The sequence below is a fragment of the Castor canadensis genome, chromosome 2 (assembly GCF_047511655.1).
Source record: "Castor canadensis chromosome 2, mCasCan1.hap1v2, whole genome shotgun sequence".
In the NCBI taxonomy this organism is placed as follows: Eukaryota; Metazoa; Chordata; class Mammalia; order Rodentia; family Castoridae; genus Castor; species Castor canadensis.
This window is the reverse complement of record NC_133387.1, coordinates 76009676-76035733: the sequence shown is the minus strand read 5'-3', so window position 1 is coordinate 76035733 and position 26058 is coordinate 76009676. Positions and strand designations below refer to the sequence as shown.

At 34.3% G+C, this 26058-nt stretch overlaps 1 protein-coding gene across 7 annotated transcripts in view; it reads left to right on the top strand.

The window, feature by feature from the left end:
- The first annotated feature begins 11940 nt into the window (after positions 1 to 11940).
- The window catches only part of Agmo (alkylglycerol monooxygenase), a 345305-nt gene continuing 331187 nt past the window's right edge, over positions 11941 to 26058 (top strand). For 5 of the 7 annotated variants that reach the window (XR_012445222.1, XM_074065070.1, XM_074065069.1 and 2 more), the window contains exons 1-3: positions 11949 to 12231; positions 13604 to 13734; positions 22568 to 22719. Coding sequence is in view for 6 of the 7 variants with exons in the window: in XM_074065070.1 (XP_073921171.1) it covers positions 12106 to 12231; positions 13604 to 13734; positions 22568 to 22719 (409 nt within the window). In the remaining variant the exon portion in view is untranslated. Of the gene's footprint in view, positions 12232 to 13603; positions 13735 to 22567; positions 22720 to 26058 lie in introns of all 7 variants that reach the window. The other 2 variants (XM_074065067.1, XM_074065068.1) reach the window with 2 other exon arrangements.

Genomic DNA, 26058 nt, shown 5'->3' with positions numbered 1-26058 from the left:
AGCAATGAATATATACTTAAAAATGAAAGACAGAATGTAAAACAGGTCCTCTTAAGGGATGTGATGTAATGGGACAGTGGATGGAAAGGGTAAAGGAGGGTGAACATAGTCAATGTACTTTATATTCTTGTACGAAAATAGAACAACAAGACCTGTTAAAGTCATTTTAATCGTATGTATGGGGGGAGTGGGATGAGGAGAAATAATGGGGGGAGCTGAACCTAACCAAGATGTATTATAAGCATATATGGAAATGTCACAATGAAAGCCACTGTACAACTAATATATACTAATAAAAATGTTTTTAAAATGTTGAGAAAACTAATTATGAGGACAAGAAAAAAGGCCAGAACAAATCACAAATTTATTGATGTCTTAGACAAAGTGCAATATTGCCACGTAACTGCACAGCCTGGGTAAGGGTTAGAATTGATATGGAACTATACTTTCCAGATATGCTGCCATTACTTTTGGGCTCAGAGACTTTTGTGTTAAGAAGGCATGCACACAGTAACTGGACATGGCACAGTTGTAAACATAAGCATGTCTGCTATAATTCACATTCAATACTGTGTTCATGTTATAGTATGACAATAAAATATATAAAGTTGAAAAATCCTGGGAATTTTTTGGTTTGAATTATTCTCTTTTTTCACATATGTGAAACTGATATTCTAAGAGCCATCTTCCTTTCAGTATCTGAAGTAGAATCTATAAGATGTAGAATTGGAATGAATGTGGTTATGGAGAGAATGAGAGGAGTAAGAATGTATTCAAAATGTGGCAACATTCACAGAAGTAGGGAATATGAAAGATACATAGCTAGCTTTGGTGGTGGTGGTGGTGGTATGAGAAGGGGTCAAGAATAAACTATCATGAGCTCAAAAATGACATGTTATATTCTAATTAAGTTTGTTTTGTCTAAATGGAGATATCCAGAGGTCAGTTTGTACTTAAAGACAACTCTAAGAACATATTTATACTGACACATGAATGATAAGGATTCAAGAGATGTTAAGAGCTAAGAAATTACTAAGGGATAAAAATTACCTTAAACACCCTGAAATACATTTGAGATACTGACAGGGGGATCACATGAAGTGAGGTGAAGGAGCTATGTAGAGTGGTTGTTGCTCAAATAAAATAAGCAAGAACCAGCTCATATGATATACCCAAATCTAAGTAAGGTGGGCGATGGATGTGTGCTCAGTGTTTCAAAAGCAAAGGAAGCCACTAGGAAATTGTAAGATAGAGACTGGGTTAATATGATTAATATGCTGTGAAGTTTCTCTTTTGCTGTGTGGACACTGGATTCTAAGTGCATTGGAGACAGAGCAAGGAGATAAAGAGAAGATAATTATAATGGTCCCAGACAAACATGGAGGTGTTTCAATGTATGGTATTGATAAAAATGGAGAGATGGAGTCATCTTTTGTGTGGTGGTTTTCACTCATTTTTAACTGTAATGCATGTTTAAAATAATTTAAATTGTTTATATGTATGTCTGTGAGTGTGAAGCAAAATTTATAAAATAATTCTTAATTTTATGCACATTGGAAATTTGAAATAATTTATCTTTTCATTTGCTCTATCTCATCTTTTAAAATTTTACTTGACCCACTAAACTGATTTCATAACACACTGGTAAGTTGTAAAAGTATACTGGTTTACCAGGGCCACAGGATTTGTTAAATTGACATGGAAAATAAGGTAAAAAGTAAGCATCAGCTTACTTATATACTTATAAGCATCAGCTTATATCTGAGATATAAAATTTGACAGAACAATTGAATATTTCCTCTGAATCCCAACATTGCAATGGGGACATTTAGCAGGTTGTATAATGGGACTATGGATTAGTGAAAATTGTATATCATACATAAAAACATGTGTGCACTAGTATTCTCAGAAGTATACCTTTCTTGGGCAAATAACTAAAAGTGAAAGGGCTTAGTCATATGATAAGCATTTATTTAACTTTTAAGGAAAAATTCCCACCAGCAATAGATGAGAGTTTAAATGCTTGTTATCAAAACATTTTAATCTTACTAATTTAATAGGTGTGTTGTAGGTGTAATTTGCATATCCCTAATGCCCAATGACATTGAACACTGAAAAGTCCTTATTTGTCATATCTTTAGTGGAGTATTTCTTCAAATCTTTTGCCCTTTTTTAAAATTTGCATTACATCACTTTTGAGATTTCAATTCTCAAAGTTGTTTGTCTATTCTGGATACAAGTCTTTTGTTAAATATAGGATTCATAAACATTCTCCCAGTTTGTGATTCAGCTTTTCACTCTTTGAAGAGCAGAAGTTCTTTATTATTATTTTTAACCTATATCAACTGTACAAACTAAAGGGGTTGAGTGTGATGTTTCACATATGCTTGTACCCTGTAGTGGTTATGTCCTTCACCTTTACTCTACCCTCAGTCTCCACCCCCACATTCTTCCCAGCCTCTCATAATTTTGATGTCATCCTTAGGGAGTAGGGAAAGCACTGAAGCCACGTGACTTTGGAAGTGCTTGCGTGAGGTATCTCCTCTATTATTTTGAAGATCACCTATGACTGAGGAGTTTATTTTTTGCTTTTTCATCAGTATAAAAAGCACCAATCATATCATGAGGCAGGTGACGATGTGCAACCATGTTCTTGTGGTAGCAGTGAAAATAAACAGAAGATTGTCTTTCAGATATTTCTGATTTTAAGTGCGAAACAAAAATTCTTGACTAAGTGATGGCAACAAAAGCACAGTAATTCAACATAGGGCAACCAAGTTGCATATTTGAAGTATGTATCAGCATAGATTTTATAAAGAATATTGAATAAATAAATACTAATCTTCTCAAAGAAAAAGTCTGGCCAGGCATTGGTGGCTCATGCCTATAATCCTAGCTACTCAGGAGGTAGAGACCAGGAGGATTGCAGTTCTAAGCTAGCCCAGGCAAATAGTCCATGAGACCCTATCTCAAAAAAACCCATCACAAAAAAGGGCTGGTGGAATTGCTCAAGATATAGGCCCCAAGTTCAAACACCCCAGTAGTGCAAAAAAAAGAAAAAGTCTAATATAAGTATATAGATATGGGTTTATTATTGGAAAGATGCTTGAAATACATGAATAAATATATTTTTTGGATAATGAATTGATATTTTTTAAAACCTTCAATTTTTTCCCCCATTGGAAAGTCTGATCCAAGTACATACTGGCTTTTCTTAATTACAATCTGTACTCTCATGAGGACAATAAGACTACACATGTGTCTCCTGAGAAATGCCAATGAAAATGAAGTGCAATCTAACTAGAGAATTACTTTTTGTTCATTCATTAAATATTCTACTAACTTTGTGAAATTACTTACCTCATTGCAAGAAGAAATTAAAATATCCTACACAAGTGCCTTCAACATAGCTCAATGAAACAAAGTGAAACAGGTAATAATTAATTAGACAAGGGAAATATTGGCAGGAATCATGATGGACCCAGGAGTGAGTTTGGAATGTGTTAGGGTCTGAATGCTTGTGTTCCCTCCACCCAAACTCATAGGTTGAAGTCTTCACCTGCAAGTGATGATATCAAGAGACAGGGCATTTGCAAGATGATAGGGTCAAGAGGCAGAGTTCACATGATTCAGTTTACTGACATTATAAAGAGTCCCTTGAGATTATCTTTGCTCCATCCATTGTGTGAGGACACAGGGAAAAGATAGCAATGCTGGAAGCAAGGAAGAAGGGTCTCATCAGACACTGAATCTGCTGTCAGCTCAGTCTTGGATTCTAGCCTCCAGAATAACAAGAAATACATTACTATTATGATAGACCACACAGTCTGGTGTTCTTTTTAATGGCCACAATAGATCAAGACCTCTTGAATCTTATACACTGGTAGATTTATGCTTTGTATTTAACACTAAATTGCTCACTAAGCAGGATTAGGTAGGTGATTCATGGCATCCATAAAATTAAATAACACAAATGACATTCAGGAGAAACACATTACACTTGATACAGAGATTAGGGAGAAATTCTAATCACATGTCCCAAAGAATGACAAGAACTGGATTTATATCTGTGATGAATGGCTTCAACTCTGTTTCATAAGCCAAGGTTCACGGGTCCGTTCCTGAGCAGGCAATAGGTTCTACAAAGCATACTTAGATAAGAGATTGTGACTGGTTTGCTGACACTATTAGAAATACTCTGTATGTACTGTAGAACACTATCCAACCATTTTTAGTTATTTTTCAAGCACAAATGAATCTTTATAACAACTTCCCTCTAAAATTACAGCTATCACCAAAGGAAGTGTCCATTGTTTTCTTCCTCAACAGAGAAGCAGGCCTACAGAGAACTAAAGATAGAGCAGCAATTCCCAACCATGGACCAGTAATTCACATTTTCAGAGATGTTCACAAGTGTTAGATTAGCAGTAATTTTGTAGTAAGTTACAATTGCAATTTCACATGCTAAGGAAATTAAATTCTGCTGAACTCAGAATCTTTGAAATATTTAGATACAAGATTAATCTCAGAGAAGCATATACAGTATTTGGAGTTTTCTAACATTTTACAGAAGAAATCCTTCCTTTTGCAGAGCATCTCATGAGCTATTTCAGGAAATACTCTTGAGATCTCTCACATTCTTTTATTCTGCACAGTGAATTTGGATTAACTCCAACATTGACTCAAAATCAATCCTATAAAGAGAAAGCTACATGCATTCTGACACTGATATGCATGTAGCATGTTGAGCTGCTCTTTTGGCACTGACTACTGTTAAAATAACAATGAAATATATTAACTTTATGGGATTGTAAAGAAATAACTTTTGAAATGTTATTTGTTTTTTATGCTCTGACCTCCAGTATATGCCATGCATTTAAGATCATGTTCTTCCTGATCTTTTCCTACTAAGTTGTGGAAAGGACTTTGGCCAAAAGTAATAAAAATCTGATCTAAGAAAACAGAGAGAATGATTTAAGTTTCATTTGCTACCATTTTCTAATGAACAGTATTAATACAAAATATTCAGCAACTTTTAGAGATGATGTTAACATTTCAGCAACACACAGCCACAATCATTAAAAAAGGCCTTCATACTTAGAAATATACTAGGAAAGGAAATAACTAACTGCCTGTTATGACAACAATATATAAGTAATGTAACCAATAAGGTCAGGAAGCAAAAATGAAAATAAAGATAAGTAGAGACATACCAAGTTCTCAAAATCCGGCAGTGAACTGGAGCTATCACACTGGTGGGAAGGCTAAGAGCAATGTGAAAAGCAGTTTAGACATTTCTTAATATTAAAGCACGTCTTTACCATATTGCATTAAAATGTGAATACCATACTTCCTCCAATTACTTCTACAACTAGATTATTTATAATAATGTGGAATTATATTTCAATTTTTATTTGAAGGGTAAAATATTCTTATAAAGAGAAAATTGAGACAATAGACCTGATTTTCATATTTAAATGAGTCATTCATACATACAGATATCGCTAAAGTAACTACACATGAAAATCATCCTTATTTTGGCTTGTAACTGTTGTCAGTATTTATCTTCTATTCACAGCTAATTTTTCTATTTTTATCTTTGGGCTGCATTTTTACATGTCCAGCTGTTAGAAACATCTCAACTTAATGTCTACAGGCATCTCACATCATACTCTAAGTCAAATCCCCCAATTTGTCCATCACAGTAAATAAAAACTCCATTCTTCAGTTGTTTAAGCTAACCTTACACTGTCATGTTTCTTCTCTTTCCCTCATCCAGTCTGTTACCAAACTTGTCTGTTCTACCAATACTATATATCCTGAACCATCTTTCCATCTCACTCCTTCTACTGCAACCATCCTAACAAGTCACCAATCTCTGGCTGAGATGACATCAATCCCTGGTGACCAGCATCCTGCTTTCAGCTCCCACTTCAGTCTTCGTCACACAGAAACTAGATTGATCATTTTAAAACCTAAGGTAGACCATGTGATTCTTCTGTTTTGAACTCCCAATGGTTTTATGTCTATATTAGTCTGAGTGCTGGCAACTGTTAAGTAAACAAGCCTCAAATAATTACACAAAGCACATGACAAGTTTAGTGTTTATTCACATAATGTTCCAACTTGTGGTCTGCTGTCCTCTAAGTGGGGTTTCAGAGACACAGACATCTTCCAGTTTGGGGCTTTGTTATTTCACCTTGTGGCTTCCAAATTCTATAAAGATGAACTTTAAATTACACGTAAGGTGTGAACTCACCTTATTAAGATACTGAGCCTGAAAAGGTCCTTAAACATAAAATGTCTTAAAATACGAACAAGGCTGTGATCTGACTATTATGTGTTTGATGTCTTATTTTTCCTTAGATATCTTCATTTTTATACAATATCCAGTGTTATAATGTATTATTTTCATAATCTTGGAAATATGAACAAACTTTTAAAGATGGTGATAAAAGGACAGTTCTCTGATCTGACAGTAATGATTCTAAAGACTAAAGAGGAGAACATATAGGATAAAAGCACTTTATCTAGAAAGAAACCTGGCAAACTAACTTTCCCATCATTTGGGGAGGTAAAGGCTGAAGACATGTGGCACCAAGGGAAAGTGAAAGTCTCTTTTGTTGAATATCCTTTGAAATTGGTACCTATCTGGTATTCTTAATCCTTAATAGAGAGATACTCCCTCAGTGAGTTGATTCTCCAAGTCAGTTTCAAGAACAGAGCTTGCTTCCTCTGCCATAAACAATAAATCCTGTAATCCACATGAGGTCAGCAAAGCAGAGACTAACCCTTCCTAACTGTGTCATTTTGATCTTCAGGACCAATGACAGCTCAGCGGATGGGATCTTCTTCAGCGAAGGGATTTGAAAAAATTCTTACAAGAATTAAAAAAGAAGCCCTTGGACTTTCCTTCAAATCAGTTCTCATTTGTCTTAATTTCCAAATTGTCCAAACGGAAAAGACAAATTTTCTTACTGAATTCTCTCTACAATAGGCTGTGCACACTCTCCATTTTCTTTTTAATTATTAGTTGATTGATTGATTGCAGTGTTGAGGGCCACATGCATGTAAGGCAAGAAGTCTACCACTAAGCTACATTACCAGACCTACACTCTCCATTTTTAATAAATAGAAGCTACAAGAAAAATATCTTAGTCTTTTTCTATGCCTAGAGAAGAGACAAAGGAGAAGAAAACCAAAAACAATAAAGCCACACACTACTACAGGCCTTCCCATTCACTGAAACGGCCTGCAGAGACTTGGAACCTGCTCATAGGCACAGCTCCCTTCTTCACCCTCATGGGTTGAACTGATAAGACAAATGTAAAATCTGGGAAGTGATCCAAGAGATATTTTTCTAAAGAACTTAAACAAACAAACAATTGCAGAATTTGGAGTAAAATCCAAAGGAAATTTTACTGGAAACAGTGAAGAAAGATAAACCCATAGGATAAGTTTGAGGATGCCAGAGAGTACAGAAAAGCAGAAAGGAGATGCAAATGGACAGAGAGGATATGATAGTTTTGGACAACAAATGAGTTCTGATGAACAGATAAATCACAATTATGAAGAATTGTAAAGAATATAAATAGAGCAAATAGAGAAATACAATAGCAGAAAATTTCCCTACAGTGAAGGAAGATTCAAATCTGAGGTATAAGGAGGTTGATCTTTCTAAGAGGCTCTACCAAAAAATAACATATGAAAATTGCTTTATTTAAAGGGCACAAAAATATTTTACAAACATATAGGAAGCCAGAAAAAGGTAATTTAGAAAAAAGAATAGTGCTGGGCACTGGTGGCTCACACCTGTAATCCTAGCTATTCAGGAGGATCACGGTTCAAAGCCAGCCTGGGCAAATAGTCCATGAGACCCTATCTTGAAAAAACTCTTCACAAAAAAGGGTTGGTGGAATAGCTTAAGGTGTAGGCCCTGAGTTCAAGCCCAAGTACTGCAAAAAAGAAATAGTTTTTTAAAAAATAGGTTGAACTTGAACTTAGCATTAGCTTGAAATATTAGATATAAAAAAAATCTATAACTATAGAGGTTATCCCACCTCCTTCTTTTGTATGAACACTTCCTAGAAAATAATTTTTGCATTTTTTATGATTTTTAGAGTTTTGAGGCTAAGTACTGTATACTTAAGAACAGCACGATGAAGGAAACTTTGATAATTTCAGATAAACGATGTCTTGTTCTAGTTGCAGAGTGATCGCCTCTCATTTTCAAATTCACGCTTTGTGGCTGGATTTGTGAAATTTCCTAGTCTTTGATATATTTTTCTGTGCTAAATTACATAATGTTAAGTTTTTTCAAGAGTGGGCTGGAGTCAGTCATGTCTGATGGAAGACATTTCTTCCCTAGTTCTGTTGTGTTCACATGGCAGGGTCTTGCAACATAGGGAAATCCTCCAGTGCCTAGTTCCTGCAGTGCAGGTTGTCAGCAGTTTGACCCTGCAGCTGCTCAGTGGTAAGGAAGTCTCAGGTATGACATTCCTGGTGAACAACTTCTTCTGTGCTTTTTTCCTGGCCAATGGGCTAATTTGAACAAAGCTTTCCAGTAGAGCCCTGAGGGTGTGGCTGCTCCTTAGGTCTGCTATTCCCATATTATTCATAAATCCCTTAATTTTAATTAGTCACTCATTATTCCAGTTCCCCATTATGGCTGACAATGCTCTATAGCAAACTTACCATATTCAAATTACTGTGTAGTTTCTGTCCAAATTGGACATCATTACAGATTCTTAATCAGTATTTTTAATGTCATTTTAATACTTTGTGTTAGTTTTTTAGGAGAATACTGTGAATAAATAGATACCTCATGTTTTGCTTTCTTACAAAATCCTATTAGTTGTGTCAAGCTTGTCTAAACTTTTTCATTATTTATCACTAGGAAGCTTTGGGCAGAGACCTAACTGTGATATGTGGAAGAAAGACAGAAAGACAAATACAGACTAAACTGCAGACTATTGATAAAATTCTTTAAGCATTCTGGAAGAAGACATAGAAGATCATTTTTTATAGAATTTTGTCAAAGAAAACTTTCTTTTTTTTTTTTCAGAGAAAGCAAGCAAGACTCAAAAAAAAAAAAAAAACCAATAGGTAATAGTGTCAAAAAAGTTACAACTGCTGTAGGACAACATAAACATAAGGTTAACAAAAAATATCAAAACATTTGTCACACATATGAAAAATCACTTGAATAAAAATTATAAAAAATGTAGTAGTTGCCAACATGAGCAAGTGTGGGGAGAAAGCAAACTTTCAGGTGAATTTGTCAAAAACTATGAAGGCATAATTTTTACCTACCCTTCAACAGCATATATCCAACTACTAGGCATCCACTTAACAAAAAATGTGCACAGTGTACGAGATATTTAAACCATGATATATATATTAGTTGCTGTATTAACTAAAAACAGAAGACTATACTGATTGCACAACAGCAAAGCAAGAGTGAAATCAATTATTATGGTGAGCTGGTCCTTGACTGACATTTATCTCATATCTATTCGTTCCTTTTTCCTTCACTGCTGTATATACTGAGTGGTAACCCATTGTTGGTTTCTTTTCCCAACCTTCTCTGCCAACAGGCCCTTGCTTCAGCCTAATAAGCCTCTCAGGAGGCAGGTGAGTATGAAACAGCGAAAAGCTGTAGTCCTTTTTTCACTTCCCTCTCTGCCTTATGTACTGTTTCTAACACTGATCAGGTCTGCTCTGAGGGCCATGCTTCTGCTAGACAGGCCATTCATGGTTTCAGCTTTCTCTGAGCAACACCAGCTGCTTGGTTCTAACTTTATAATCTCTTCTTTGTCTCTGTAGTTTAAGGATACTAGTGGCTTCCCAGAGATATTAAGCCTCTTTTATTGCTATTTGACTTTTTCCTTCTTCTGTCACCTGTGTAACTAATTCTTCACATTCAATTTCCTGTACATTAAATATTTAAAATGATTTCATTTACCTGGTTTGTATACACACACACACACACACACACACACACACACAATTCTGAAGTCTGTTTTAAAAAAAAATCCTGAATAAATAACCATAGGCAGAATGGAAGAATGTACCTGATAAGATACTAACTTCATGAAGGAAAAGTTGCTATAATCTTATGTTAATATGGCCTATTTTAAAAATTAAACCATAAATGTACTCTAAATATATTTATATGACAATAATAGCACCTATCCTTTGTAGGAAAATAACTGGCATAGCAAAATACCCACTACAAAGAGAGGAGTACTCATGAAGCTGGAGGAAGGGATTGTTGTGTGTTGAGCTAGGGGTACTGTCACTTTTTACCTCGTTTGCAACTGTGTTATTCAGATTTTTCTCATGTCATGTATCACATTAGTAATTTTAAGAAAAATAAAAAGTAGATATTTAAAGACTGTGCCTAATATGAGTCTTGTTAAATATTTGTATCCACATGTATTTAACTATAATGGGAATAGTCTGAAAGCATAGGCAATTATGATAGAACACTTGCTTTAAAACAAAAATTTGCTCCATCATGATAAATATATTAAAACAGAGTTTGGGCATACCATCTTTGCTCTTGTGCAATTTTGTCACTGAAAAACACCTGTTGAACTTTAAAAATTGCACCTACTAAGTCTGAATGACTTAGTAATATACAAAGTGTGAATGTACACTCACCATACACAAGCCTTAAACACTGAACTTGTACATGGACAGATACCTTAAACATCCTTAGTTTGTCTGTGTCACAAGCCATGACATCCATGTATCCAGTTACAGATTTCTGTCAGACTGTAGATAATACTACTTCCAACAGTTCATAATGATTCACAATCTGCAAATTTTCTATCTACTTCCATAAAAAATTAGCCTTTTTCAATATAAACACGTATTTATTGTAGTATTTATATATGTCTTAATAATACAAGCTACTATTTTTTCTTAGAGTCTGATCTTTTTTCTTGTGGATAATTTTAAAGTTGCAAATTTTTGCCTTCTAATCATATTTTTCTCATAAACTCTGTGGCTTTTATTGCCCAACTTTGTAGAGCCTGGTGACTTTTAGGAATACATTGTAACAAAATGTTAGCAGTTATCTAGGTGGTAATTTACTTTCTTGTTCTATCTTTATGGTTTTTATGACACAATTATATATTAATGGTGTCTTTAAATCTGTGTAAACATTTTTCAAAGAAGAGTTGGTAGCTATAGATGATCACAGCTCTTTCAGATAAAAGGTTGAGGGTTTTCTGGCAGACACAACCAACTTACTGGTGATACCATAAAATAAATGCCTCACAGGCTACTTAAAAGTTGTAATCACTTAAGCTCATTCTGAAAAACAGGAGTAAGAGCTCACAGCAACCTCTTGGCAGCTTCTTCAGTCAGGGAGTTCCCCTAAGTGCTATGAAGAATAGAGAAGTTATGACTAGCTGAGTTTTCATTAAGGAAGGTAGATTATGCAATAAGTGAAATACCCCAAATTGATCTGCAAATATTCAAAAAGTAGCAAATGATTTGGATTACACATTAGATCAAAAAATATGTGGGCAGCAAAAAGTCTGACATTCAGTGCTTAGTGTCTTTCAAGCTACTAAGTAGAGTACCTGGTCTCTTTACTAGAGAAAAGACTGCAAATTAAACATTGTGACATTCAGAAAGGAAAGAACTAATTTTTCTCATGTCATTTGACTCTTGACTTTCTACCCACTTTCTCAGAGTGAACTATGACCTGCATTATCAACATTTCTTTTTTTACCCTTTCATTTTCTAAGGCACAACCACAGATATTTTCTGTTTTGGTGAGTTAATTCAACTACAGTCAAACTGTGCTGTATCTTTTGTTTCTTTGATTTGGGGTGACCCCTCTTTTCCCTCCCCCACACCTCCCATTCTGGAATGGTGCACACTGACCTCTGAACTTGTTCTTGATCCTAGTGTTTACTTGACTTTCTACACAGAATCTGCTCTTGGCTGTGCTCTCTTCGGAACTTTGTTTCTAGCTGTTCTCTGACAAAGGATTGTTCTGTAAAGCACAGCTCGTCCTCTTTGTTCAGCCTCTGGCTTCAACCACTGAAGCACAAATATACTCCAGCTGGGAATCAGAGAAGGGCAGCAATGAAGAACCCAGAAGCCCAAGAGGATGTCTCAGTTTCCCAGGGGGTACGAATGATGTTTTACATGATGAAGCCAAATGAAACATCATTCCAAACCCTAGAAGAAGTGCCTGATTATGTAAAGAAGGTGAGACTATATTGAAAGCTCTTTTCTTAATGAGAAGTAAGGTAAATATATCCTGAGGATTTGTTCACTTTCATTGTTCAAACTTTACATTCTAATAAAAACAATCTAGTCTCTTAAAGACATAAAACAAAAGTAGAACTTCTACTTGAATTGAATTTCCATACAATACCCATAGCCATTTTTTGTCTATAAATTTCCTCCTTTATATCTTTTATATGTCATTCTAGAATATTATAAAAATTTTAAACGTTTTCCTGGACATGATGGCATTGCAAATTTAGCTGTTGGAAACTCAATGTCAAGTAGTTATACCACATCAGTAAACTTTGTAACAGTTTTGTTTCAAAATGTTTCACTTGTCCACCACCTCCAGGAAAGTATTTCCTCTTTAATTTGGTAGAGTAGTTCTGCAGAATGAAGGATATGAAGCTTGACTCAGTCCAATTCTGACTTCCTAAATTTGAACTTGAACCAAGTTTTCTTTGAAACTCTCAAGTGTTCAGAGGCTCTTTTCTCTTCTGGTTCCTGGCTGTGATTGGAAGTGGAAATATCCAGAATTAGAACTTGAATACTGAAGTTCTCCACCCTGTGAAAGTTGTTCCTACAACACTTACTAATTCAGGCCATAAATAGAAAAAAAAAATGACATCAGATAGTACGTTCCTGGGAATTCAGTTTAGAAAACTTCAAAACTCATAATCAGTGAAGCCCTTACCATTTTCAAGATTAGATATTGCTCTTTCTTTTTGATTTTTAAAGAAAACTGTTCTATTCATATCTGCATAAATTGTTATTATGTGTATTGAAATACAAGCCCAATAAATACAATGTTAGAGAAGTCATAAAAGATCCCATTACTATATAAAATAAAATAAAAACCAAATGATGAAATATGGTGTTTTAAGCAAACATGGAAAATTACCTATTTTCTAAGACTTTCTCAGAAGAAAATCATGTTTCTACTATCAGAAGTAATTCTAGTAATTCTAACACAAATATTTAGAATTGCATTTGTCTGTAAGGAAATCTTCTTAAAGTGAATTTGGCTTACTCATGAGTAAATGGAAAACTTCTGATTATTTAACTTACTTCCAATGTGTTTTCTAGAACTTGGAACATGTTCTTTTATTATTTTAATTATTTTCCTGGAATAATTATCATGGTTGTACTTACAGATACATTTCATTTTCAAATCGAGTGGTAGAAATTGAGCACATATGTAGGGTATGTCCAAAATAAGTAAATTTCTTTGCCCATTGGATAGGATATATACCATCTTCTGTTGGGCCTACCAGATGTGAAAGAACTAATCAAAGAGTTTCACATTGAACATAACATCATCAGCACCTCTCCTCTGCAATTTCCTTTCCAGGCAACTCCATTGTTCATTTCTTTGATGCTGCTTGAATTAGTGGTCAGTTGGATCCTCAAGGGGAAGCCACCAGGTCGTTTGGATGATGCTTTAACATCACTATCAGCTGGTGTTCTGTCTCGCCTTCCAAGGTGAGTTAGATGGTCGAAGGACAATGCATAAGAAAACTAAAATTCTCCCAGTCTGAAGGGGAGAGAACCTACTATATAGGGAATTAGTGTTTTCCACATGTATTACTTATGAATTCACTACCTGTCATCATTTAAAATTTTGTTATTTGTTCATCATTGGTATTTTTGCATTTTTTAAATATTAGGCTAAGCATTATTTATCATAATTACTGAGTTTCTTGTCACCCCTTTAAAATTTACACCCAAAATGAGCACTTCATTTTTCTTACTATAGCCCTAGCCCTGAGTTACAGTCTAGTTATCTATTGTAAATTTTATCTTACCCCAGTTAAATTTATAGACATTCCTCAGGGCAGGTCACACAAGTCTGCATAATACTACAAATGCTCATAGTCCTGCTTCTATTATGACCCCATCTGCAGCTGAAGATTTTTATCACATAGATCTAGTAGAAACCCTTCACTGGTTGCACATTTCCCTAAGACTAAAGTACAAATTCTTTTACTGGACTACAGAGTAAGTAGTCTTTCTATCCTTAATTTTGGTCCCTCCACTCTCCTGTCCCTTTGTTATCTTTATTGCATCATGCTTTGCTACTTGGCACTTCTCATGTGCCACAGGCATTTCACTCTGCCTTGAAAGCCATCCATGTGGCCACCTCCAGTTCATTTTGTAAGTTCACACACTCCGGCAAGTGTTATCTGTTTTCCAACCTTTTGTTTGGTCTCACCAACATTTGTCTTCACCCCAGGTATGGAGTTATCATATGGCAGGATGCTCACCTGTTTTTCTCTAGTTCTTCCTCCTTGGTTGCATGAACTTTGAGAGAAATGTGCTTATCTCATAGCTTTAGTTCATATGCCTGGAATGATGTCTGCTACGTAGCCAACATTAAAAAAATAGTATTGTTCTTATAGTGCCATGTTGCTGATGGAATTGAACAATCAACTGGCCAAACATTATAAAGAATAAATGGCATACTTTCTAGAGAGTGAGTTGTGATGTACTAGCTGAAAATCCAGTAGGTGGAAGTACAGAGGCAGAGGGAAGGGAAGAGTCTCTAAGAAGTCTACACTTTGAGCAGCAGAGGAATTTTCTTATTTCAGCTTCCCACCCTTCCTTCTTATACTGTTTTTAGAGCTTTACTTCTGACCAGTGCTCATTTCTCTGGAATGTTTCTAGGAACCAACCAGTGGGAAACTAAGGTAGATTTTTTTTTAAATGACATGAAAATTTGCAGATACCTGAGAAAATGTGAAATGTTTTCATGCAATTTCATAATATATTTTAGGTAGAAAGTAAACCTCCAAATCTATCAACAAGTGTTGCTTTGAGAAAAGTGGGTTATTAGGAACATGTTAGGCAACAGTAGCAGTGGTAGTAATAATGACTCTTAATAACTATCAGTAAGGCTGCAATCATATTCAGTCATATTCAGAGGAGGATAGCATCTCCAGTTGTTTCCAACTACTTTGCAGATTACTTAAAGTAAGAATTTAAAACATAGACATGGCTTCCTCAATCAGAAATGAATATTAGTTGGGCACTGGTAGCTCACATTTATAATCTTAGCTACTCAGGAGGCAGAGATAAGGAGGGTCATGGTTCAAAGCCAGCCCAGGGAAATAGTTCATGGGATCCTATCTTGAAAAACTCTGCACAAAAACATGGCAGTGGAGTGGCTCAATGTGAAGGCCCTGAGTTCAAGCCTCAGTACCACAAAAAAAGTGAATATTACTGCATTTGCTAAACTTAGGGATATATAGATATGATTGTTGAAAAAAGTCCAGTTGGTTACTACAGCTCATTCTGAGAACATTAAGTGTTTAGGTTTTTGGAAATCACAGAATTGATCAACTGTAAAAATCACTTGATGCCCAGCAGGTACAAGTGTGGGTTATATGTTTAATTGATTTGGAATGTATTTCTAAAGAGTTTAGAGTGACATCAGGTTAAATGAATGCTTTCGCATTTCTTTTACTCTTTCAAATATTATATTTAGTATAATATTTCTACTCAGCAGTGTGACTTAAAAATGTACAGAATTATAACAGGAAAACAAGAATCAAATACATACTATTACAAAATATACAGCCTATAAAGGAGAGAAACACACACAGAGGGAGAGAGGAAGGAAAAGAGGGAGGAAGAAAGTTAGGGGATGGGGAGGATGGAGAGAGAGAAAGACAGGGAGAGAGAAAGAGAGTAAGAAAGAGAGAATCAAAACAAAACAAATCAGTCCTTCAGGGATAGAACATGAAGTCCTTTTCCTTCACCCATTACTCATAACACTCCTTAAGTTAACACAAACTGTTAACTCTGTTGCACTTTGAGAGAAAGGTAAAAGGTTACAAACTTGAATTTGGAGAATATTTTTCTGTAGCTTTATTTTTATTGAAAACAGCAAATTGAAACTGAAAACAGCTTCTTTTTTTCTTGTAGGTGTGAAGAGCAATTCTAAATTTCAAAATGTAGACAGGTTTTTTGTTTCATTTTATTTTGCAAAGGATTTCAGCTTTCACTGCCTTTTATACAAAAGATCCCAGCAAAGCAAACTATCCAGAAAGTGACATTTTAAAATATTTTCTTTTATTGTGTTGTTATCAAAAAAGGTATAAACAGAAAAGAAAAGCTGATTCACAGAATCCATTCCACTCAATCCCCTTTTAGAAAAAAAAATTGTGGAGGAGAATTTAATGTTAACTCTTAAAACAATATTTCAGTTGAAGCCGCAGCATCAAGGGGAATCCTGGTGCAAATCATTAACAGCTGAGGGTTAGGTTAACACAGCATTGATCGTATCCTCTCTAAGGGACTAATTTTATTTTCTACACTAGCAACAGGGTATTGCCACATCTTTAAAATATGTGATTGTAAGAAAAGAATACAATACCATTAGTTTATCCATTAGTAAAGAACTATGGTGTGGATAATAATTCTAAATAGGCATGTGGTCTCTGACAAAAGAAATGGAAATCAAAGCGAGTACGTTTTCCCACCCGACTTGTACATAATGGAAAAACATTTATTTTGAAGAACTCAATTTCATGATTTCATAAAATTTGAAGTATCTTAAAAAATAATAGCTTATCATATTTGTAGAAAAGACACATGCTGTACCTTTCAAATCTTTATGTAAGGAAAAAAATTAACCATAGAGATAAGATTATATATTGTTCACTAGTCTGTTGAACAGACCCTAATGTATAATTAAAGTCTGTCTGTCCTACGACCAGATTCTAAGCAGTTATGAATCTGTTTTGCTCTTCTGAAATCCAGTAGGCAGCCTTCCTAGCCAAAATCTAGTCCTGAAGTTATAAACAGGTATTTCTATTCATCATATTAAGCCCAATGTATCATGCAGATAATCTGCTTTTCTATCAATTATTTGCATATATACATCAAAAATTAAACTTGATTTAACAAATATCTAGCTACTGACTTAAATATTAATGAGTGAAAAATAATAACATCTTTCTTCTTTTCCTGCTTGTGTAACCAGAGCTCAATTTCCAATCCTTCATTAGAAACCCAGGACCTCAATTTGTTACTTCCTTCCAATGTTTCTGCTTCCATAAATTGCATCCTCCCTAGAGAAGTTTTATTCCTGATATAAATATCTACATTATGTTTGTTTTTAATGGGTTCATTTATTCTGTTGAAACAGCAGATTATAAATCAAATTGCAATTGGTTGGAGGGATAATTTAAGTAGGTAAATTTTCAAATAAGTTGGGGACACTACACTTTTAATACATATGGGACCTTGTCAATTTTTACAACGGAGCTAAACCTGCAACGTTCACCCATACGTATGCATGCTTTTACAGGCTGTGCCTGCAATGGAATTTTCCACTCCTGAAAAAAACATTTCAGCTCATCAAAAAAAAAAAAGTTTAAAAAGGAGGAAATTAAACTTCTTTGAAATGCTTTTCACTCCTCAGGGTGGGGTTGGAGAATAAAGAAAATTGATTATGAGTTTTTACGCTAACCTTCATCATCAGGGGCAATGCTACCTAACATTCGGCAACATCATTTTGGATGACTTTAATAGGCAGTCTTGATTATCCAAAATAAGAGACAAATGTAATGTTAAGTAATGTTAAAAATAATTCTTTGTTATCAATATTAAATGTCTTCTTCACTCAGAAAATAATTCTAAAACACCCAATACAGAAAAAAAAATTAAAAATTGTAGTTTTGGTAGTTACATTTATTAGCAAGAATGTCTCATTTCCTCTTAACTTTACTTTAGAAGCTTATAAATAAACTTTGTCTTTGTTATTAATTGTGTAACTTTAGAGACTGTTGTGAGACTAGCCTTCTCTCAGAATGTAAGCTTCATTGCTTTCCAGTTTGGGCTTCATGCTCATTCAATAGAATAACACATTTTCTTGTAAAGAATATGGCAAATTAATTTTTTCCAAGAAACTCTACCTCATTGCGATACATAACACTTTATGGTTTTATGGTCATTTTTAAAAATTTAAATTAGGTGATTATTTTATAAATGTGATGTAATGTTACAGTGAGAAATAGAAGTGTAGATTTTTTCTGTTTACAGAAGATAGTTATATTATCTATCTCATTATTACTGAGCAAATCAGTATTCCACTAGATGGAGCAAAAGTGGCAGCAGCTATCCACACAGGCAGTGCAAATTCTTAGGTGAATTTTAAGGCATTTTGAAATAATTATACAGCAAAATTTTTCAGAAAATTATATATGTATATATTTATAATCCAATATATTTATTTATCTACAACTTCATGGAGATTAAAAGATATTTTTAGTTGATCTCATTTAACACTGATTTATTTTCTGGCTTATAAAACAAGACTACCAGAAATAAAAATGTCTAATTTCTTTTCATTATTTTCGCATAATCTAGCCAAATCAGACAGTACACATACCGATAGTCATAGTGCTTAAGTAGCATAAACTCGCAGATGCCTTGGAGTCTGGGTCTATAATTCTTCTTACTCTGTAAGTTGCTTTGACATTTTCCCAGGATGTGAAGAGAGTGTTACATTCATTTCTATTTACTTTCTTTATGATTGGAGCATGAGAGTATTTGAGAGCTATATCTTTTTAGGATCCATTCAGCCTAGTACTATCACATCTTAAATTAAAACCTGAGATACTAAAAGGTTGAATGACTTACCCAATGTGATATTTCTATTCTTGATGAGGGATGGATTTAAGTTGACATGACTTTGAAAACCAATGTTTGCATTTCTCAATCACTAACTTATATTTATTTTTAATTTGTTAATTATTTTTAATCTCCAGGTTACGAATGACCTTTATTACTTTTTAAAAAATATACAAAGTCAGTACCAAATAGCAAGTCAGTACCTTACCAGATTTTTATAGTAACTGAACTTTGACAGGACTCATTTCTAATAATGAGAGAAGATGTTAGGTAAAATACCCAATCATTTTAGTAGTTAAAGAAATTGGCTACCTTTCATTTGCCAAAAGATATACTCCTAACATGAGGAAACTCTATTTGGAGGCATTCATACAGGAAACAGGACAGGGGGAGAAAAGCCTATATGCAAACAGGTTGGTGGTCAGATTCTTCTAATGTTTCTTTATATTTACATCATTTTCTTTGTCTCATATCCAAACGTAATGCATGAATGGGATCTATTTGTAATCCCAAGACATCCCTATGTGATAAAGTAAGTTTGCTGTGTATATACATATAAATTGTAGATGCATCTTCCCACAGGATGGGGTTTACAGAGTTCAAGTTTGAATTCCAAAGTGGAGTCATACACTAGGGTTTCAGGGTGGCAAGTGAGGTGGAGGAATTGGGAAAAGAAAGAGGAAGAAGCTATGGTTTATGATTCAAGGTCTGGTGGGAACATTTTTGAAAATGTAGGTGCTATTTCCTGCAATCGAGGGCTTTCCAGGTCTTGATAATCATTTCCCAGCTGAATCATTTTGGTGAATTGTTTTTAGTTGTGGTTACTGCATGACCTGTTCCTTCACATTTAAAATGGAACAGGATCATATTCATCTTGCTGATACAAGGCAGGGAATACAACTCCCATAGCTTCTCCCCTCTTTCATTTCACCTTGAAGAAAGTTTGGCTCTGTGTTAAAGTGTGAAAATAAAAAAAAGCTTGACTGTAGTATGTCAGGAATATTTCAGTTTTATTTGTGTCAGCTCTAATAAGTCATTTGACAGAATAATAAATTGGGTGTCTCTTCAAGACCTGGCACCTGTACAGGAAGTAAAAAAGTATTTGATTACAAATTCTCTTTGTTTTATAAATTAAAGTTTTTCAGGGTCCTCTTTCTTTTATTGAGTTCTTGTATCTTAATGCCTATTCCAGTTGTCACTGGAGCTGACAAGGATGATAGCAATTTTAAAAAGTGAGGTGATAGAAGACTTGTGAAGCATGCAATTATGGTTGCCCTTTTCAACAATATGCCCTTGTATCTGTGCTGTGCCTGAAACTTATCAAGCTACTAATATGAATTAGTTAAAGGACTGAATGAATCAGTGGAGAAATATGCTTTGATATCATGTACTAAAACTTACAGATGAACCTGTAGATTACTTCAACTTTCTGTTGAATTTTCTAAGCTTTAATTTTTCTTTCTGATCAGCTGTTTTTAGGCAGTGGTCATGAATTGGGGATACTTTCGCTCCCTGGGAAATATTTAGCAATATCTAAGGACATTACTGATGGTTACAAATGGAGTGAAAGTGGTTATACTGAGTCTAGTAGATAGATAACGTGGATGTTACCATACATTCTCTAGTGTACAGGACAGGCCCTCATAACATAGAATTATCTGGCTCAAATAGCAATAGTTTAAAGGTCAAGAATCCCTGTTTTACAGAAATCATTGGGGTGAACCATGTAAAATTGATATTGTTCACAATGTTGACCTAAAAGTGAATTATATGAATAACATTGAATTAATAAATGATAGAGAAAAATTTTAATATTTCATAGTTTGAGTAAATGTTTGCACAGGACAGCCTCATATAACAAAGAATTAATCTACCCTAATCTCAGTGGTGGCACTGCTAAGAGTCTTTACCTAAAACATGTGAGTTATCAACTAAGCTGATAATCTTTAAATTAAAAATATTCTATCCTCTACCTATCTTCATCAATATCCCTGTTAAAAAGTCGGAAGACAAGTTTTAAATGACTATTTCCTGAATTCCTTGAGCTTCCAAAACACTGTGGGAACTATGGCTTGTCCTTCCCCATGAGGGACTTCACGAACTTCTGTGGACATCCTAGACTGCTTGCCTGACTTTTACCTACATTTCCCAAAACACCTCTCTTGGCCACCTCAAATGGTTAAAGAGTTTGCACACTTGCAAAGTCCTGATCTTAGGACTATGTCATGAAGAAGTTCAATGGAAGGGCTGCAAGCCACTTTGGTATAGGATTCAGGTGCATCTTGAGCATGGCTCAGGATGAAATTATAATAAGGGTAATTCCCTTGGGTTAAGGACTTGCATTCAGGGATAAAACTTTCTACCATGTAATCTCAAATTGGAAATTGAATTGTAAGATGTGATAATGTATAGTCTTTCTCAAAATGGTAAGCAGTAAGCATTTTATGTGTTACATATTAATATGTGTTACATACTAATAATAATTTGAAATAGCCTCGTGTTTTATTTACATCTTAAACAACAATCATTAAGAATTCAAAGTATTTGAAGTTATTTTAAATTATATCATAATGAAACTCAAGAGTAAAGTTAAACCCAGGTACTAGGTGACCCAAGTCCATGCTAGTTCTTGGAAAGTGGTTCTGAAAATAGGAATACCATAAAATAAGGAATCGTGATAATCTGTGCTGCTTCTTTAACTTTTATCTGAAATTATAATATTTAAGAATTCGTTCAGAATTTTGAGCAACAAACTTTTTGGTGACTTGTAACTAAATCTTTCTTCATTAAAATCATCAATCCATTTTACATTTTAATACTAAATGTAGAAAGAAAAGTAAACAATCAGGTTTATAAAAGTGATGGAATAAGTGGTTGGCTTGAATCTGATGTTAAATTTGATTGTAGAAAATTCAAAAGAAAAAAAACTATACTTTATAATAATATGCTATATATATTTTTGAAAATTATTGAACTAGAATTTGTAGAAGCTTGATAGAATAGGCAGTAAGACATATTCTAGTATCTTGGTTTTAAAAATAATTATTAAGTAAATTTGCATATCCAATTTCTAGAGGAAAATTCTTCCTTAACATTCTGAAAGCTCTATCTTCTATGTAAGTTTATATTACTTACATAAAATAGAGGAAAAGGAATAGAATTAGGAAGATGCAATCATAATCTCATGGTAAATTTTATGGGCTCAACATATTTAAAGGCAGAAGGTGATTTGCAGGCCCCTGAAAAATACACTATCTATATTTTTCTGCCTTTTATACTTCTTTTATAAATAATTCTTACTGTGTTCTTCATTAAAATTTAGAAAGGAAAATCACCAAAATTTAGTTGTAGATCTCATCAGATTTACTTTGTATGGGCTCTGTGAAAAGTATCTTAAGAGACATAAAAAAAAGAATGCCTCCTAAATCTCAAGCAATTGAGAGTGCAAGCAACTTGCATCCATATGCCCATGAAAAAACAGAAATATCCTGAGATTCATTTTGATATTATGAATATTGAGCTTGTAAAATGCATGAAAGTACAGGAAGAAGCAAAGTAGAACCATGGATTTCATTTTTACATATGAATATGTTAATTTTTAAATAGTATCTAAAATAGTTTCACATAATTGTGTATCTAAAATATGGTATAACCATTGCTTATGTGTTTTATTTTCCAGTCTGTTTTTTAGGAGCATTGAAGTGACCAGTTACGTTTATATCTGGGAGAACTATAGGCTCTTCAGTTTGCCTTGGGATTCTCCATGGACTTGGTATTTAACCTTCTTAGGAGTTGACTTTGGCTACTACTGGTTTCATCGCATGGCCCATGGTAAAGTGCCACTGAGACTTTTTAAGCTTATGTTAAAATGTGTTTGGTCCACAATAGGCATTCAGAAAATAATTATTAAATGAATGTATAAATTAATAAAATAGTATATAGCATTTAAAGACAAAGGCTGCTTTGAAATTTTAGTGGAGATGATCTGAAGTCACTTTTCAAAAAGGTATTAAATTATTGCAAGTACATTTTCCTCGTGATTCTAATTGTAAAATGTTTAGAAAGTGATAGTCATTTCTTTACTTTTAAATGGATTGCTTTCTATTGTTCTTATTATGGCATACTTTGTAGAGACTACAGACAAGTGTACTCAGCATCAAACTCCACATCACAATTATCAGGGGCCATTCAGAAGGCCTCTGTGAAAGCCTGGAATTATAGGTATAGTGTGCTGTCATAGTAAGCTTGATTCAATTTCTTGGCAGAACTTCTACATTACAAATGAAAATGCAATCAACTAGGCACTGACTAGAATGTATTCCAGTGTTACCAAAGTTTTGCAAATTTCCCTGAATTACAAAGCCCTCTTACTGCCTTGGTTCACTGAAATTGCTTTTTGGGATTCGTAGCTGCACCTTTCAAAGGAATGTTTTTGTTAGGGAAAGGGAAATGGAAAGGCGGGAAGCAAAGCTGGGTCTGAACTTCTGTAGGTGCAAGTGAACATTAGGAGTGATCGTGAAGCTAACATGAGCAAGTGGTCTCTGAGGAGATATAAAGCAAACCAAAGTAGATCCGAAGGGAAGTGTGGGAAAGTACTAATTTTGAAAATCTTTCGAAGAGGAGAACTGAGGATTTCAGGAGGTGATTGGGTTGAGTGGGTGGGGAGGAAGGAAGAGAAAGAAACCTGGATTAGTAATAAAAAAAAAAAAGGAAGATGGAAAGAAGAGACGGAGATCAAGGTGAATAACTGAGGTATGTGTGTAGGAGTACATGTGACCTAATATCCTTTCCAAGAAAATATGGAAGAAATAGAAGAAACCTGGCCCAGGATTTACTTAAGGAGGTTAAACTTTAAATGTAGCATTTTTGTTAAACACTTTAAACACATCCATTTATTGAAACTATTATTGTTAATTCAATTTGAAACAAATATATAAACTAGAAGAAAGTTATTTATTTTGTGTGAGATTAACCTTTGACTTTAAAAACAATAGGTCAGCTCCTGACACAATTTCCTTGTACATAAATGCAATTGGATATTCCCAAATCAAGCATGATTAAGAATAAAAAAAAGCATAGGTAATAAACTATTTGTATTTTATTGCCACACAGTGGTTTCATTCATAAAATAAACTTATTGGCAATCTTCCTCATATGCTATACAAAAAATTGATACTGAAGAAGATTTTACATTGTATTATTTAATTTCAGGAACTTTCTAATATCTTGCTGTCCTGTACAGATGTGTTTATTCTGGAAATCTGTAAATTTGCTTAGTATTTGAAAGCCCATTACAACAGGAAATAAAGAACCAAGAAAATGTTACCAAATATAAAATACTTAAAAATGTGCTGGCTATAAGTGCTCTTAGTTAGGGAAGAGCAATAAAATAAAACAACATATTAAAATGTGGAATCAAGGCTATTCAAAGTATGCTTCCCATTAGAAAATTTTGAATTGAATCCAGTGGAGGAGGTGGACATTGAAAAAAAAAAACCCTTGAAAACCTTCTGGAAAAACACTCATAACCTTCAGGCTATGGAATCTAATCATAAGTTCAAAGACTCTTGACTTGTAATGGAAGTCTAGTAGGAAAAAAGTAAATTATGTAGTTAAATGTGTCAACCTTCAATATGATGGTTGATTTTAAATTTTACATGTAAATAATAATGCAAAACATTAAAATAGATTTTTAGAACTCTAGAAGTACATAGGGATATAAGAAAATCTTATAATATCAAATTTTGTGAACCTCTAGGATTACTGAACCCAAGCTAAATAATTGGTCAGACTTATTCAATTGAAAAGGTTTCAAAAGTTTTAAAATGCAAATGTCATCTTAAAATATAGTAAGAAAAGACAGCAGGCTTTTCCCTGGCTTTCCTTTCACTAGTCTCAATAAAATGTTGGTGAAAACATATTGCACATTTGTTACCATGTTAAAAGCTATGAGTTTTGAAGAAGCAATATGTTGTATAGTTGACACTTTGTTCTCACAAGCATTATTTCTTTAATAACAAGAGTCATTGTTGATGACCTTTGCTTGTATTACATACATGTAGCATTTTCTCCCATTTAGGGGACAGCTTGGCACTAGTGGCAAAGACTTGATTCTCAATACTTTGAATTCCACTTCTATATGAGAAAAACAGGTATATTTGAAGCTGTATATGTTCTTTATATTTTATTCCTTTTCCTTTAGAATAAAAAAAGAAATCACTAATAATTGCAACTGTATGCAAAACAAGGTTAACACAATATTTTCCATAGATTATATTGATGACTTCAGTAAGAAATCAGAATAAAATTAAATAGGCCTTAAATGAAGAGTAGCATTTTTGGGGGGACAGGGGGTAGGGTCCTGCTATGTAGTCCAGGCTGCCTTGGAAATTCCAGTCCTCCTTCTACCTCTAGAGTGCTGGGATTATAGTTGCATGCCACTATACCCAGCCAAAAGTAGCTTTCTGAATCATTTCTGTTATTTGTACTTTTTATTAGCTGTTGTATTAGTGAGCTCTGCTCATTACTTGACAAAATTCCTGACATAAACAACTTAAAGGGGGAAAATGTTATTTTGGCTTACAGTTCCAGTCCATAGTCACCTGGCCCCATTACTTTAGGCCTGAGGTGAGGCTAAGCATGTGGAAGAAGGGCTGTTTATTTTCCTTTCCCCCTTTTATTTCATCTGGGCCTCCAGAGTATGAGACTGTGCCGTCTACACATTTAGAGAGGGTCTTTTTTCCCATTAGTTAATCCTCTCTGGAAATGTATTCACAGACACACTCAGAGTGTACTTTACTAATCTCCTTGGAAATTCTCAATCCAATCAAGTTGACAATCAAAAGTAACTACCATCACCATTATGCTAGACAAACAAGTGAACAAGTAAAGATTTCTTTCTTTCTTTAAGTATTTAGTGGTTACTGGGGTTTGAACTCAGGCCCTTGTACTTGTTGGGCAAGCACATTACCTCTTGAGCCATGCCTCCAATCCTTTTTTGCTTTTTGGTTATTTTTGGTTATTTTTTTTAGGCAGAGTCTTATGTCTTTGCCTGGGGCCAGCCTGGACTGTGATCACCTACATACAGCATTCCACGTAGCTAAGACCGTAGGCATGGGCTGTCATGAATGAGATGGGAGATCTCTCTATCATGTTCTTCAACCATGATCC